This window comes from Lissotriton vulgaris, chromosome 1_1, assembly GCF_964263255.1.
Source record: "Lissotriton vulgaris chromosome 1_1, aLisVul1.2, whole genome shotgun sequence".
Classification (NCBI taxonomy): Eukaryota; Metazoa; Chordata; class Amphibia; order Caudata; family Salamandridae; genus Lissotriton; species Lissotriton vulgaris.
In genome coordinates, this window is record NC_141685.1 from 1,425,485,499 (window position 1) to 1,425,503,371 (window position 17,873).

At 51.0% G+C, this 17,873-nt stretch overlaps 1 protein-coding gene across 1 annotated transcript in view; it reads left to right on the forward strand.

Moving 5' to 3' along the window:
- Positions 1 to 17,873, forward strand: part of LOC147750636 (lysosomal alpha-glucosidase-like) — an 817,641-nt gene that overhangs the window by 505,283 nt on the left and 294,485 nt on the right. Inside the window, exon 15 of the mRNA XM_086967236.1 lies at positions 13,062 to 13,178. Coding sequence (XP_086823362.1) covers positions 13,062 to 13,178 — 117 coding nt within the window. The remainder of the gene's footprint in view (positions 1 to 13,061; positions 13,179 to 17,873) is intronic.

Below are 17,873 nucleotides of genomic sequence, written 5' to 3' on the forward strand. Positions count from 1 at the left end.
GACGACCCCTGCCTGACCACCGTGACCGGGGCCCAAAGCAACAGCGGAAGCAAAGTGAGGACCAGCCGCCGCTGGCCCAAACACCGTGACCGCAACTGCACCGGGAGCCCGAGAGCAAAGCGAAGGAGGACCCGTCCGGTCCAAGCTCTCGAGTGGGCTGCAATACGAGCAACGACTCACCTGCAAAGACGGACAGTTGCCCTGTGAGAATCCGCAAAGTCGGAAACCTGCCCGACAGCCCAGCTGTGAGCGCACAGCTGCACCGGCACTTGGCTGGGTACGTCCTGCACTTGGGGACCGTACTGCCACTTGCCACCCCCGCACAGCCGCCGCCGCCAGGGTCGGAGCGGACGACGAGGAGAGGACCCTGCCGCCACAGAGCACCGCTGCCCCGGATGACCAGTGACCTGCTCGGCTGAAGAGCCGCAACGATCAGAGACCCCGGGAAGGCAACGCGACGTGGGACAGATCCCCTGGAAGCCGCCGGCTCCACAAGAACTTTGGTTAACACCGGCCTACGGGCCCAAAGAGAACTGCTATAAGAACTGTGGTAACCTGAACTGAGTAACTTGCAACCGTTATCATAAAGTACGTTGACTGTATTCACAAGCCTGCTTAAAATCTATATAAAGATATATATTTTTACAGAATACAGTCTGGTCTCGTTGTGTGGTGGGTTGGTTGTAAAGGTGTACTATTGCAAGTGTTTAACCTATATGCCCCAAAGATTAGCCTGCGACTGCTTAAGCCACACTACCTAGAGGGTAAGCAGAGGTTGTCTGGAAGGTAACCCTCAGCCCTGACGAGGAAGAGGAGAGTCCCTGCTTGTCGCTAGTGTTGCACTGCGCCAACTAGAGACTCCCCCTTCCTACATTGGACGCAGCGGTGAGGACTTTCGAATTTACACTTGCGATATCTATACCTGAGCTTCTGACCACTACACAAGGATTACGGTCCAGTTACTTAGCCACAGACTTTGCTTTTGAATTTTGCCGAAAGAAAGATTCCGAGTGCAGAAACCATGCCGGGCACGAAGAGCCTGGATGGAGCAGAGTCCACGACCTCGGAGGTGTTGGAGGTCGAGTGGGACGCCGCGAAGCTGGATACGTACTCCAGAACGGAACTTAAGTTTTTTTGCAAGAAACTCAAGGTTCCACACACCGGTTGCAAGAACAAACCGCAACTCTACAAGGCCCTGAAAGCCTGGATAGAGTCCAGAAAGGCCCCGGAGGATCAAGACGCCCTCGCGGAGCAAGTTGCAACTGAGGAGCAGAATGCACTTGGAGATCTGATCGACCTCGAGAGGCAAGACAGCGTGCACAGCTTTGGTAAAGGCCTGTCGCCAGAGGAGCTGGCGGACAGGAAGGAAACAAGGAATCACGAAAGAAAGCTGGCAGAATTGAAAATCCAACTGGAGCTTGAAACAAAAAGAATCGCGCTGGAAGAGCGAAAGCACCAAATGGATTATGAAGTAAAAATGAGGGAGATAAGTCTCAAGGAGAGAGACTTGGATCGTCCTCCCTCTGGTGGCAGCGCATCGCCAGTGCAGGTAGAGTCAAGAGTGCACATCCCGAAGGACGTAGTTAAGGAGTTCTTTAAGGGGGATGACATAGGACAGTGGTTTAGGGCATACGAGGTAGCCATGTCCTCCCACCGGGTCCCTGACAAGGATTGGGGAGCGGGGTTGTGGGGAAGGTTCCTTAGCGAAGGGAGAGATACCTTGCTAGATTTGCCCGTTGAAAATCAGAGATCCTATGCCCACATGAAAGAAGCTTTAAGGAACAGGTACGGGCTTACCCCTGAAATGTATAGACAGAAGTTTAGGGGATGTACTAAGCGGCCTGGGAATACGTATGTGGAGTATGTGACTTACTTTTGCAGAGCACTGGATGGTTGGGTGAAAGGTAACAAAGTTAATGATTTTCAAGGTCTCTTTGATTTAATTGCATGGGAGCACTTGTCTGATCACTGTTTTCCTGAGTTACGCCAACACCTGATCGATAGCAAGCTGTCCAACCCGAGGAAGCTTGCTGAGGAGGCGGACCGCTGGCTCAGCACCAGGGTCCACAAGGGTCCCGTGGGAGACTCCGCCAAGAGTGGGCAGGGTCCCCAGCAGAAGAGTGGGGGGGACAAAGGGGGAAAACAGAAAGGGTTCCAAAAAGGCCCCCAAAGTAGTTCCCAAGGGAGCCCGCAGCAGGGTTCCCAGCCTCCCCCACCTCCGAAGCAGAATGGGGCCCGACAGGTAAACCTGTTCCAAAGGGGCCCTTCAATTGTTTCAAATGTGGCGAGCCTGGGCACATATCCAGTGACCCCAAGTGTCGCCTGTTTGGAAAACCCGCACCCACTGGTGCTCCGCCCCGACAAGTGACTAGCGTTCACCTGGGAGAAGAAATGATGGTCCCGGGGGGTGGAGATCCCGTTCACATGACCCTGGTCTCGCTAGGAGACAGCGAGATGATCCCTACGAACTACCTGCCCTCTAACACTAAGAAATATGGGCAGGTGGTGATCATCAATGGTAAGGAAGCTGAGGCTCTTAGAGACACAGGAGCCAGTGTGACTGCAGTGAGGCAGCACCTGGTGTCTCAAGAGCAGGTTGTACCCCATGCCTACTGTAGGGTTATCAACGCTGATAATTCAGAGAGTCAGTGTCCGATGGCTCAAGTTCCCTTCGAGTGGGGGGGGGGTCTCTGGTACTCTACAGGTCTGTATGAGAAAAACCATGCCTGTTGACTGTTTGCTAGGGAACGACTTGGAGCACTCCCCTTGGGAAAAGGTGGAGAAGACGACTCACCTGCGGATGGTGGGTCTGCCTGACTGGGCGTGCGTGACCACCCGGTCGATGGCAGCCAGTAGGGGTGATCGAGAGGTCCTGGGGCCTGAAGGAGAGGCCCAGGAACCGGCCTTAGGGAGAAGGCGCAGGGGGCGCGGGAAACCGGCTCCTGAACTTCCCACGGTCCAGGAGGAAGCAGACCTTGAGCGGGATGCCCTGGAGCCTACAGGGGAACAGATCGCCGAACTGGGGGACCTGCCTGAGCTGACCCATTGGCAGCAAGAAGGAGGACCCTCCAGGGAGGAATTCTGCAGGGAGCAGAAAGAATGCCCTTCTCTCGTGGGTATGCGGCAGCAGGCTGCAGACCAGGCCAATGGTGTTCAGGCCAAAACACATTACGTGTACTGGGAGAACGACCTCCTGTATTCGGAGCCTAAGGCTGCTGAACCTGGGTCAGCCCGTGTGCTGGTGGTACCCCAGAAGTTCAGAGCCTTCCTACTGGGTCTGGCTCACGATGTGCCTTTAGCAGGACATTTGGGGATGGACAAGACCTATGACCGGCTTGTCACCCACTTTTACTGGCCCCAAATGCATAAGAGTTCAGATGCTTATTGCAGAACCTGTCCGACTTGCCAGGCAAGTGGGAAGACGGGAGGGAAGAACAAGGCTCCCCTCCAACCCTTCCCTGTGGTCGGTACGCCATTCCAGCGAGTGGGTATTGACATCGTTGGGCCTCTGGACCCCAAGACAGCCATGGGCAACAGGTTCATCCTGGTCTTGGTGGACCATGCCACCCGGTACCCTGAAGCCATCCCTCTGAGGACAGTGACGGCTCCCGTGGTGGGGCGTGCACTGATGGGAATTTTCTCACGAGTAGGATTCCCTCTAGAGGTGGTGAGCGACAGGGGGACCAATTTCATATCGAAGTATATGAAGTCCCTTTGGCAGGAGTGTGGCGTGACGTATAAGTTCACCACGCCCTACCATCCCCAAGGTAACGGGTTGGTTGAAAGATTCAACCGAACCCTAAAAGGCATGATCATGGGCCTGGAAGGTCCGATGAGGCGTAAGTGGGACGTCCTCTTACCATGCCTGCTCTTTGCATATCGCGAGGTGCCACAGAAGTCCCTAGGGTTCAGCCCCTTTGAACTACTGTACGGTCACCCCGTGAGAGGACCGCTGAGTTTGGTAAAGGAAGGCTGGGAGCAATCTCCCAGGAAACCTCCCCAGAATGTATATAGCTACATGCTGGCCTTCAGAAACCAGACCAGACGCTTCAGACAACTTGCCGAGGCAAATCTGGAAGCGAGCCAGGAGGAAATGAAGCGGTGGTACGATCAGAATGCCACTCTGGTCGAGCTTCAGCCTGGACAAGAGGTCTATGTCCTGGCCCCAGTGGAGCCCTGTGCCCTTCAGGATAAGTGGACAGGACCATTTGAGGTTGTGGAGCGCAAGAGCCCCGTGACATACTTGGTGGACATGAAAACGCCCAGGAACCCTTTGCGGGTCCTACATGTCAACCGCCTCAAGCCCCACTTGCGAAGGTCCGAAGTGGGCATGTTGTTGGCAACCGATGACGGAATGGAGGAGGAGTCGGAGCCTCTTCCTGACCTCTTGGTGGCCTGTGAGAAAGATGGGTCAGTGGATGGAGTTAACCTCTCACCCACCCTGACCGCCGAACAACAGGAGGACTGCCGCCAGTTGCTGGGGCAGTTTCCAGACCTGTTCTCCCTGGTTCCGAGTGTCACAGATTGGTGCGTCCATGATGTGGACACTGGAGACAGCTTACCTGTGAAGCATAAGGCTTACAGGGTGACTGACAGGGTCTGGGCCTGCATCAAGGAGGAGGTCTCCAAGATGCTTGCCCTCGGGGTGGTTGAGTCTTCCAGCAGTCCTTGGTCCAGCCCCGTGGTCTTGGTTCCGAAGGCTGCTGCGCCGGGAGCCACACCCGAACTCCGGTTCTGTGTGGACTACAGAGGACTCAATTCAGTCACGAAGACTGACGCGCACCCCATCCCCAGAGCTGACGAGCTCATTGATCGGCTAGGGGCTGCCCGGTTCCTCAGCACGTTTGATTTAACGTCTGGGTACTGGCAGATCGCCTTGACCGATGGGGCAAAGGAGAGGTCGGCATTCTCTACACCAGATGGGCATTTCCAGTTCCGGGTTATGCCATTTGGAATGAAGAATGCCCCTGCCACCTTTCAGAGATTGGTCAACCAGGTGTTGGCTGGACTGGACGAGTTCAGTGCCGCCTACCTGGATGACATCGCAGTGTTCAGCGGTACCTGGCCCGAACACCTGCGACACCTCTGGGAAGTGTTGATGGCCCTGCGCAGAGCAGGCCTCACAATCAAGGCAAGCAAGTGCCAGATTGGGCAGGGTTCCGTGGTGTACTTGGGACACCAAGTTGGGAGTGGCAAGGTAGCCCCTTTGCAGCCCAAAATCGAGACCATCCTGGCTTGGGAACCCCCCAAGACCCAGACTGCAGTGAGAGCCTTCCTGGGGCTCACTGGGTATTACAGGAGGTTTGTCAAGGGCTATGGCACGATCGTGACCCCCTTGACAGAGCTGACTTCGAAGAAGCAGCCCAGGAATGTGATTTGGACTGACACCTGTCAGAAGGCTTTTGACACCCTGAAGACTGCCATGTGCACGGCGCCCGTGCTCCTGGCCCCTGATTTCTCCAAGGAGTTCATTGTGCAAACAGACGCTTCAGAGCATGGTGTAGGGGCTGTTCTTTCACAGATGACTGAGGAGGGCTTTGACCAACCCGTAGCCTTCATAAGTAGGAGGTTACTTCCACGGGAAAGTAGGTGGAGTGCAATAGAGCGTGAAGCATTTGCTGTGGTCTGGGCGCTGAAGAAGCTAAGACCCTACTTGTTTGGGTCTCACTTCCGAGTTCAGACGGACCACAGGCCCCTCAGATGGTTGATGCAAATGAGGGGTGAGAACCCGAAACTGTTGAGGTGGTCCATTTCTCTACAGAGTATGGACTTTACAGTGGAACACCGCCCTGGCACCGATCACGCCAACGCTGACGGTCTGTCCAGATTTTTCCGCCTTAGTGATGTGGAACTCCCTGGGGAAGGGTAGTTCCCCCCACATTTCAGCTGGAGGGGACACATGTTAGACCTGGCACCTTGGCGTGAGTCTCCCTTCCACTTTTTGCTGATGTGCCTCCGATGTTTTGCTGGTTTTCCGATACTCAGGGCACTGCGCCACGGCTGATCCGTGCCGCAGTGCAAGTGCTCCCTACTGTAAAACTGTACATACGATTGGTATCCATGATTGGTGCATTGGATTTACTGTCAGTCCCTAGTAAAGCGCACTAGAGAGTGCCGGGGCTTGTAGATGCCAATACTGCTGGTGGGCCTGCAGCGCTGGTTGCGCCACCCACCGAAGCAGCCGTAAAGTTGTGTCTGGGAACTGCGACCGCAGAACCCGCGTGCGGTCTCGTACTGTCACGCTAGCTGGGCAAGTGCACCCACTTGCCAGCCCCTGAACCTTCCCTTGACTACATATTAGTCACCCCTATGGTAGGCCTGCGGGCAGGGTGCGTTGTAGGTGTAAGGTAGGACAAGCCCTGATGTGTGTGGCATGTCCTAGTAGTGACTTACAACCAAGACCGTATTTCACTATTGAAGGCTACCTGCTCCCTTAGGCCAGACTGAGCTGCGAGAATTATTACACCCTATAATTCCCGCAGGCTCAAGGAGCATGGTAGCGAGTCATGTTTAGTATGCCTGAACTCAGGATGATAAAATATTTCTTGTAGTCAAGTTTATTTTAGTATCCTGGGTTTGCAAATGCTACTTTTAGAAAGTTAGCATTTGCTTGCTTAACCATTTCAGCCCGCCTCTGCTGGTATGTGTATCTGACTGTCTGGGATGTGTGAGTGACAGGGCTGGAGGGATGACAGGTGGTGAATGCGCAGATTACACCTTAGTGGGAGGTAGGAGTGCCTCTTGACTCGAACTGTAGCTGTGCTTGGCCACCACAATGCTGGCTCCACCCTCCTGGGGAGCGGCGGATGACTCTGCCGGCACCTGGCCCAGGAAGGGCGAAGCCCCCATCAACAAGGTACTCTGGCCGCCCCTGTCCGCACAATGCTGGCTCCACCCCCTGTGGGGCGTCTGATGCGCCTGCCCCTCACACTGAAAGAAGAAGCCGGAGTACACCCGCCGGGGTACTCAAGGACTGAGAGTGGCTATGCAAAGGCCCCCCTGGCCTGCGAGAACAAAAGAATTGGCCTATAAAAGAAGGAGCCCTGCTCCTTGAAAATTAGATCCTGTTTGGGCCACAGAAGGACTCTGCCCTACGAGAAGGACCGTGAGAGACAAGGAAGGGTGCTGACTCTTGCCTGTGTCTGGTGCCTTGCTGCTGAAGGAGAGGAAGAAGAAAAGACTACGAGAAGACTTTTGCTTTACTTTGTGCCAAACTCTGCTAAAGAGATCTCCAAGGGCTTGCTGTGAACTTGCCCCCTGACCAGCGTCCCAGGACCAGTGGACGCTACCCCCTGAAGGAAAGCGACTGCGGGTGCTGACCATCGCTGCAGTACTGACGGAGGAATCTCCTCCAAGGCGACGACCCCTGCCTGACCACCGTGACCGGGGCCCAAAGCAACAGCGGAAGCAAAGTGAGGACCAGCTGCCGCTGGCCCAAACACCGTGACCGCAACTGCACCGGGAGCCCGAGAGCAAAGCGAAGGAGGACCCGTCCGGTCCAAGCTCTCGAGTGGGCTGCGATACGAGCAACCACTCACCTGCAAAGACGGACAGTTGCCCTGTGAGAATCCGCAAAGTCGGTAACCTGCCCAACAGCCCAGCTGTGAGCGCACAGCTGCACCGGCACTTGGCTGGGTACGTCCTGCACTTGGGGACCGTACTGCCACTTGCCACCCCCGCACAGCCGCCGCCGCCAGGGTCGGAGCGGACGACGAGGAGAGGACCCTGCCGCCACAGAGCACCGCTGCCCCGGATGACCAGTGACCTGCTCGGCTGAAGAGCCGCAACGATCAGCGACCCCGGGAAGGCAACGCGACGTGGGACAGATCCCCTGGAAGCCGCCGGCTCCACAAGAACTTTGGTTAACACCGGCCTACGGGCCCAAAGAGAACTGCTATAAGAACTGTGGTAACCTGAACTGAGTAACTTGCAACCGTTATCATAAAGTACGTTGACTGTATTCACAAGCCTGCTTAAAATCTATATAAAGATATATATTTTTACAGAATACAGTCTGGTCTCGTTGTGTGGTGGGTTGGTTGTAAAGGTGTACTATTGCAAGTGTTTAACCTATATGCCCCAAAGATTAGCCTGCGACTGCTTAAGCCACACTACCTAGAGGGTAAGCAGAGGTTGTCTGGAAGGTAACCCTCAGCCCTGACGAGGAAGAGGAGAGTCCCTGCTTGTCGCTAGTGTTGCACTGCGCCAACTAGAGACTCCCCCTTCCTACACTACCTTTACTAGCGCTGAGAACAATGGGAAAAATAGCCCCAACAGATAGACTTATGGATAATCATCAGAATAAAGTCACATTATAATTGCCCATTTTCTGACATTCTTTGGCCTCCACATCGAATGTCTAATATTGTCAGCTTCGGGCCCAAAAGGGACTACTCAATGTAGTGACACCATTGTCGGATAGAAGAGAGCGCTCCACCTACGCAAGAGAAAACTTTGTCACTCCCTCCGGAGTTGCTTGTTGTAGTATAGCCTGGACGTGACGTGCTGGAGGAAATAAATTGCCCCAGGCCCCGCCTCAGGCAGTTGTTGCACACTAAATGAGTGTCCGTGTGATATTCATATGCCCGCACCACATTAGCTACAGGTCAAGCCACATCTGTGCCAAACTTGCAACTCAGGAAAAAGACCGCCATCAGCCTGAGAGTGGACACGGAGTGGATACGGCCCTCACGCTGTACCCAATGACTTGGCAGAGCACGAGGAGCCTCTAAAGCACATCAGTCCTGTCCAACGACGCTCTTCCTGCAGAGACCACAGTCCATCACTAGAGGGGGCTTTGCGTACTTCCAGACCCAGCCTCGCCACCACATCCTTGAGGAGGCACAGCACGAGGCGCCCCGCCCCCAGGTACTCAAACCAGAGCTGGAGTTGTCAGAGGGACTCCACGGCGAGCACAGAGCATGCCTCCAAAAGTTCAACTGTGCAGAAGTGAGAGGGGACTCAACTAACTTACTGAGTCCAAGAAAGACACAAATAGGCTTCATCAAACCCCACAGAGGGTCAGTCAAAAGCACCCAGCCACAGAGACACACCATTAGCAAGTCTCTGCGGTGGCCTCCAAGAACGCATGACTCCAGGCCCAAGCCTAGTGCAGACCGGGCGCCAATCGCCGAAGCACATAATACCATCCATCACAAGGCATGACCTGCATCTCTGCACTCAAACTGTTCATCACCTCAGGGCTAACAGCATCATAGGCCCCCACCTGGAAGACATGGGTTGAAAGACAGCCTTTACTTTATGCATACTAGGGTCATCGAGGAGCAGAAGCAAGCCATATTCCTCCGCCTGATCGGTGCAGATATATACAAATTCTCTCGCACAGTCCACAAAGCAAGACCACCCTACACATATGACACCCTTGTCGCACCAATCACAGCATACTTGGAGCCTATGGCAAACCCAACTATGAAAAGTGGAGGGATCCATAGATGCATTTCAAGTACGGCTCAAAGATCTGGAGAGCATATGAACATTCACCAAGGAAGTCGAGAAAATAAGAGTCCAAATAATACTAGGCTGTGCCTCATCCACGCTGTGAGGGCAGATCCTACAAGTGCCTTGCATGTCCTTGAATTATATCCTGATGTTCGGCCATTGAAAGCAACTTTCCAGATCCAGGGCCTCTCCCATTGAGACGGTGCTTAACAAAATGAATGAAGTGAAGCCAGTCAACATAGTTGGGCTGAAACGCACACCATGCAAGACCAAGCCCCAGGCATCCACAGAGAGCGCCTGTGGTTACTGCAGAGGTGCCGCCCATCAACCAACCAAGTGCCCGGCACGGGAAAAACATGCACCACATGCCTCAAACTTAAAAACTTTGCGAAAGTCTGCAACACAACAAAGGGCCGGAAAAATACCTCACTGAAAGCAGTGAACCAAGCCAGGTAATCACCACAACCTAGCATAGCAGATGGCAGGTCCGACGATTCAGAAGACGACAACCTAGAGGGAGCAGCACCCATGTTTCTGGTGCAAGGATGGACACAACCAATAACCTGGATGCTGGTTAAATGGAAGATTCAAATAGGCTCCACCACAGTATCCGCCATTATTAACAAAGGTGCTCCCATAAATATCACGGCCCAAGACGCATTTAGTATGCTACACCCTCCATCACTGCTGAAGGCAGTGAGAGCAAGAGTAAATGAAAACAGTCAACCAGAACCACTGGCTCTCAAAAGAGCGATTAAAAACACCTATTTCACACAACAGCACAAGATGATGGCCACTATATATGTATCTCAAGAAGGATCTTGCATGCTTTTAAGCTGTAGGATGGCAGTGGAGCTGCAGCTGGTGCAGTTCTCACTACTAGTGCACGAATACAAACTGGAGAATATATTCTACGACTTCAGCGACCTATTCAATGGCATAGGATGCCTCAAAGGGAAAGAAGTTAGGCTACACTTCTACCAGTCTGTGCAAATTCCTCTCAGCGTCCCATCGGATACTCCTACAGCCAGACTCAAGATACCTAACAATATTTGCGATGCACATGGCACTCAGATGGTACAACATCTGAAATGTGTAATATCGAGTGCGGCAAATGTCTTCCAGAATGAAATAGAAGAGGTTGTTGTGGGGATGCCAGGAGTGCTAAATATCAGTGATGACATCTTATTCTATGCTCAAGCTATGGGAGTACACCACCGGAGACAATGGCCTCATGCAACAAAAGTGTGAGTTTGTGCGATACTTTATATGCTTCTTTGGATACCAGTTCTGGCTTCAGCAGTGGCGCCGGAGCCAGCAAAAGTCCACGACATGAAGAACAGCGCAGCCCCCTGCTGCATTTCAGCAGTCACAGTTTTCTCTATATGGTAAATTACTGCTGGTGATTCAACTCACAGGCCTCAACCAGTCACTGAGAGAACTGACAAAAGCCAACATGTCATGGGAGTGAGGGAGGCCTTCCGAAACACCAAGACAGCAGATTTTACAAATACCACCCTGGTCTAATCTGATCCAAGGTAGAAGACTGAACTAGCTGTTGACATGAGCCCGCAGGACTGGGAGCTGTGCTGTCTCAGTGACAAGGAACCGGAGAATGGGCCCCAGTGGTTTACACTAGTTGTACGCTCACCCCAACAGAGCAGGGGTATTCCCAAACTAAGTGTGAAGCAATTGCAATATACTGAGGATGTTGCCACTTTCACCTGTATACCTACAGGCACCCCTTCATGGTCCAAACTGGCCACAAGCCATTTATCCCACTATTCTGAGGCTCAACTTCAAAGCCACCACAAAGGATCGAAAAGTGGGTCCTCCACCTGCAAGAATACTCCTTTAAGTTATACAGCAGCAGTGTTTGCTAAATCAGGCAGAGTTCCTCTCAAGGCACCCCCACAAGATGATCCCACAAGAAGAAAAAGGAGCCCTAAAGATTGAAGAGTACATGAGGTACCTGGTGAATAGACCAAGACATCGTCCCCTGTCCCTAGGAGACATTTTCACAGTCAGCCACAAGGACGGTCCCTAACAGCAGTGCAGACAGGGAAGTGCCAAGTGGTGGTGTGTGCTTACCCACCTGACCTGATAATCACTGGTGAGCGCCACCCCAACCGTAGGTATGCACCAGCATGAACTTTGGCAGCTTCCTGATGGGCAGCACTGGATTGTCCTATAGATGATTATTCAAAATATCTAGAATTTGAACTGGTCAAGAGCACATTGGCTCAAAAGAGATGCTGCCCAAAATGGAGAAAGTCATGGTGACCCACAGACTAATAAAGTAGATTCAGACAGATAATGGCCTACCTTTCCAGAGGCAAGAGTTTGCAGTGTATTTGGCATCAATCAACATTAGTCCTATCAAAGTGACACCAAGGTTGCCACCAGCCAACCATGAGGCTGAGAAGGTTTATGCAGACTCTCAGTAAGGTTATCCGCATTGCCCAGCATGAGAGACAACCACTTCAAGAGGTTATATAAGTGTTCTTGAGAGACTACCAGCAAACTCCCCATACCACTACCAGGATTGCCCCTGGTCATGCCTGCTGGGACCGGGTAACTCAACACATCATTCCACGCCAGCCCAGCCGGGTCCCTGCAGGCATTGACAAACAGCTGATGCTATAAAGTAGGTCTCAAAGGAATCGAAGCTGCCGTCACCACCCACAGCGCAAGACCCCGACTATCACGGTAGGGGAATAAGTGCTAGTAAAGGACTGTCACCCTGGGCGCAAGCTCAGGCTATGGTTTGAACCGGAACACTAGTTGGTGACATGCCGAAGGGAGACTATGTTGAAAACTACCCGAGGAGAAGAAACCATGTTTTATTCTTCAAGTGGTGCCCAGCAGAGCCTCGGCTCCGATGAGAGAACCCTGGGGAGGGTGCAGGCCAGAACATCAGCCTGCGTGGAGAGTTACAGTAGTCTTCCCCTGGAAGTTCTGACAATTAGAGCTAAGACTTATACCGGGCAACAGGGCTCCCAAACAAGTACCTGATGAACAGGGTGTGCCCTCGAACTTGAGAAGCAATATGTCCTAATACAGACCGAGAGAAAATACTGTCTCTTCGAGCTGTTCAGGAGACTTCATGTTATGACAAAGGGGTCTGGCAGTTATTACAACTGGAACTAACACGTGCATACATTTGTTTGTGTCCTTTGCTTAGTTAAAAAGGGGGTCGGATGTAGTGATGTAGACACCACTCCTAGAGTGAAGGGAGGGGGGTCTGTCTACCTATGCAGGGGAGGGCGTTGTTACTCCCTCCAAAGTTGCTTCTTATAGTATTGCTTGGCTGAGATGTGCCGGGGGTAATAAATTGCCTCTCGCCTCAGGCAGTTGTTGCACACCCCACTCACCACCGATCCGGCCAATACAGAAACTGCTTTTATGATGCCTATAATAGTATGTAGCATGTGCTCCGTGCCAAGACATTGGTTCACTCCGGTGCTCCATTGCTACGCTTCTTAAAGAGAAATTACTGAGGCTAAAAGTGTATATGAAATATATATTTTCTTTTTCTCTTCATTGCTATTTCATGTAACAATCCTTTCCAATATGGGTAAACGTGGCTTACTTTGTCCTAGATTGGAGCAGACATCTGCGGTTTCATCCATGATACCACCCGTGAACTCTGCCTACGCTGGATGCAGCTGGGGTCATTCTACCCTTTCTCTAGAAACCACAACGGACTGGACTACATGGTACGTGAAAAAGTTGTTTATCATCAAGGAAATAACTGAGGGGCAGATTTATGTTGGGAATGCGCCACGTTTGCGTCACGCAACTGCGGCGTAAACGTGGCGCATCCCTACGACCCATTTACAACGTGACGCATCTAGGCAGATGCGTCACATTGTAAAGCCCTGCGTCACTTGTGGGCGTTCCGGCGCAGGGTGGGCGTTCCGGGGCAGGTGCGCCTCGCAAAAGTGGCTGAGTGAAATCTATAAGATTTCACTCAGTCACTTTCAGGCCAATGCTGCGTCAAAACCCTGCGCCTGCTTGAAGCAGGCGTAGGTCTTGACGCAGCATTGTAAAGATGGGGCACCCCCGAGCCTTGCTGGAGCTGCGTCGCGCTTGCGACGCAACTCCAGCAATGCGTCACCTTTACGGCACAGATGCGTCACGTATCTGTGCCGGTTTTGCCCCATGTTGCGCCGCATTGTAAATGCGGCGCACCATGGGTGGCGGAGCAGCGGCGCAAAATAACTGGCGCATCCCTGGGGATGCGCCAGTTATCATAAATCTGCCCTTTAGTGCGTATGGAGATCCGGAAGCTGAGGAAGGGGGGGTTTAGTAAACAGTAGTGGTGTGAATGGAGTGCTCTGAACCTTTACGTACAAATAAACTGTAAGTTGCATTATTTACATGAGGGTGTACCAGACCAATCAAAATGATGCTTCCTCAATTGAAATATGATGGCCAAGGTATCTTTGTCTACAGGAGGTATAGCATTTCCATTTCCAATTTGGGCCCTAAGTTACTACTGCATGGCTAAGACATACATTTAGCCAGTTCAAGTACAGTGATTAACCAGATAAATGTGTGTCCTCCCTTCCAGAGCAATTTACCCTTTCATTCTACCAAGATTATTTAATGTAGGAGCAATGGAATGTGTGTAAATATTGCCTACCATTTACAGCAAAGAAAAGCAGTTGAGGCTCTGCATAAAACGTTATAGTTATTGTTATTGTAAAGCAAATCATGTTTCAAAAGTGCAAATTCTGAGGCATTTCACTTTCAGTAGCAGGCAGCTTTCTGACACTGTCTAAAACAAGTGTTGGCAAAGTCAAAAGGTCTCGCCTTTGGGACCTATTGGCTTTGCCATTGGTTTTAGCCTTGCGGCAGAGCATCCCCAATGCTGTGTGGAATATCTAATGAATGTAAAAACAAATATTGAAAAGCTTTTGACGTGCATGTCAGCGTTACACTGTATGCACAGCACAGCATCCCCAATGCTGTGCTAGATAGTTAATGAATATAAAAAAATATATAAAAAAGCTTTTAATGCGCATGGTAGCGCTACTGTGTAGGCATAGCCACTGCAAATTAGAATGCCTACATTATAACACAGCTGCTTTTTTTTTTAGTTACTGGTCCAAGTTGGATCAGTCACTAAAAAGAAAAAAAGTATGAAAGCATTCTTTTTTCATGATGGCAGGCAGAAGGACATAGTAATGAGTCTATGCTCAAGAGGTAGGACAAACACAGGAAGAAGAAGGAAAGCCCATCAAACCAACGAATAAGAAGCAAGAAAATAAGCGTGACAATGTATTCAACCAGTGGAAGAAATAGGCTGTCTATAAGCTCACTAAAAGATAATATATTTTGCAATAGACAGCCCATGCGCTGTCTTGAACGAGACCTAATTAAGCTACATAAATTAAATTAATTAAAGATCTGATAGAGACTTCTAGTCACAGATTCTTTGCCTTAGAATTATCTTCAGGTGTCAGACTGGATCCAGACATTTTTCGTGAGCAGTACCTCTGCGTGCCGGAAAGTGGCATATATAGTTCAGCTCCACGTGAGTTTGTCAGCAATGGCAGTGACATGTGCTGTGCCTATATATGCGAAACAAAAGGGGATGATGGACGGAGCATTTGAGCAAATCAAACACTCACCCCCAGTCAACTGATCTGGGTTTAATCCATCACCATTCTGTAGCTCACTCAGCCACCCCAGTTCAGACATGGCCATATGCAAATCAGTCTGACCCTGTGCCTCATGGGAACAGTCCAGCCCGAACTGCCAAGCCATGTCTTCCCTGGACCGGAAACAAGCATCCTGGGACCGGTTTCGGATTCATAATCCTCATCAGCCAGGCTATCTTGAATCCAGTGGCCAAGTGAGCAAGGGACTCACGTCTGAGCATACCCTGCCAACTTAGGGCGAACAAAAAGAAACAAAAGGGGATGATGGACGGCTTAGTTATAAGCCTCCCTCTTTCAGTTACATGGATGGGAGGGGATAAACTCGTCAATTGTCCCACGTTTTCACACTGATGTTACTATTACACCGCCTTAATCAATACACATATTAAATACAGTTAGGCGTGTTATTCACCTGACGGTAGCGTCCGGGATAACTCCCGCCTCCCTCTCATTATCCTAACAGGAAGCTTTACCCTTTTTTCTGAGATGTAGGGAAGCGTAAGCACATTTTAACTAGGCCTGGATTGAGAGCCCTGCAGCCTTTAGAAGGCATGTGAAGCACCCCACCCCTGCGTATTCTGGTCACTGGCATAGCACAGAGTCATTCTCCCCCCTCCCCCAGCAAAATATCGGGATGTGCCAGTCAGTCTACTCTACCACATATCATAGCTATTTATTCGATTTGGGATGAATGGGGGTCCTTGACAGTTTTGGGGTGCCCCTGAAGGATTGGAGCCACTCCTGCGCCACAGGGGCTGCTGGGGTTTCCGTTAGGCCCCTGGTTCCGATGAATTCACAGCCGTATTCTGGGAGTGTTCGGAGAGGTGAATCAAAGCTTGTGATGTCCGATCCTGTCATGTCTGTCTCTGGTGCGAAGTAAGTGCTAACAAGCAGTAGGCGCCAAGCTAAGTAAACACAATCAATACAATTGTACACAAGCTACTCTTAGAATGAAGGGGCAGGGGTAACTGGATCTTGAAATGACCTCGTTATGGGCTTCATCTTATTTGTAGGCGTGATGGCAGTCTGTATGCAACTATTCAGTGGCGGCTGCTCTGCTAAGGCAGAGGAGCTTGGCCCCATTGCTTTGTGAGCAGTGTAAAAAGGCAAACGATAATATTGTTTTCATTTTCCTTCCTGCATGGGTGCGGCGCAGGACGGGGGGGCCGGGCTGGCCAGTGCACAGGGCAGGTGACGAGTGGAAAGCACACTCTAAAGTGGATCGGTCAAACCGTCATGCGCACTTCACATTTTCCCCACCAGGCTGCATTTACAGCTGGGTGAGGAACATGCAAAGCCTACACGCCCCTGTCTGAACGCCGAACCACGGCGCTCAGACCAATCATGAAGCTGCTTAAATCAGCATTGTGATTGGACAGGGGCTTCTGGGAGGCTGGGAGCTTCCTGTTGCAGCTGGGAGGAGAGGCAGCAGCACCCGGCCGCATTCAGGTGAAGTTTTTTTTCACATTCACACCTCCGCTCTACTCCTCCTCCACCACACGTGCTTAGTAGCTGTCGCTACTGCACCTATTCTGATTGGTGGGAGGCCAAAACACCCTGTAAATGTGCAATTTTATAGAAGAAATAATTCATAGTAGGTGTAATTACACCAGTTTGTGGCCATAGGTACACTGACTTCACACAATCTTTTAGGGTTCGGATGAGTAGTTGAGTGTAACAGCGAGGAGTCCTGTTGTGATCAGTGGTAACCGGGTTACCACCGAAAAAGGTCTCTTAGCTGCTGCGGCTGAAGACATTTTATAAGGGAGCGATTTGTTCCCAGGGTCTGAAGGAAAAATTATCTCTCGCAGTTTTCACGCAAGTGTAAGAGCAAACCGCAGAGGAGCCACGGGGCATATTATCAAGCCTGTGCGCTAAAATTATCGCCGCTTTATCGGCCGAAAACGGCCGATAAAGCGGCGATAACGGGCTTGATAATATGCTCTATGGAATTCCAATCGAAGCCAATGTTAGATGTGAAGGACATCTAACATGGGCTTCGATTGGAATTCCACAGAGCATATTATCAAGCCCATTATCGCCGCTTTATCGGCCGTTTTCGGCCGATAAAGCGGCGATAATTTTAGCGCACAGGCTTGATAATATGCCCCCACATTCTCCTAATGACTGGTGGGACCCGCACCCCACATGCGTTGATTGCCTGGCACGTATGACTATGCATTCCACCAGCTTAGGTACCAGAACGGAGAAAACTCGGCCACAGAATGGGGTTTTGATGAGTACAGACCAGTGTCCGCAGATTGTTTATGAATGAGATTAAGTTTGGAAATCTGACGTTTTTGTAGAAATCTGTACCTTCTCAAATATGAGGAATTTTCTCTTTTCTTTGTGAATCTGCCAGAGAGAGGGAGTGGACCAGATTTAATAAACTGCCACGGGATTGGGTGTTGTTTGGGGGAGGTAAAGATGGTTTTATTTTTGTCAGAGTCAATTTGCCTGAGGTGGTGTTTATTTATTTCTTTTATTTCTTTTAGTGATCCTCATACTTTTCTTGGTCTCAAAGTACAAACTTCAAATTCTGCTGCTATATAAAAAAGCATTAAGTGGTGTTACAAAGAAAAAATAGAGAATAAAGGACAACGTGGAGCTGTATGGCACTTTGGTGCAAATTTATCTTTGGCCAAAAAACAATTAGCACCATGCTGGATATTGATGTGATTAGACTCTACATTATGGGGCAGATTTATGAGGCCCTTGCGCCACGTTTACGCCGCTGTTGCGTCA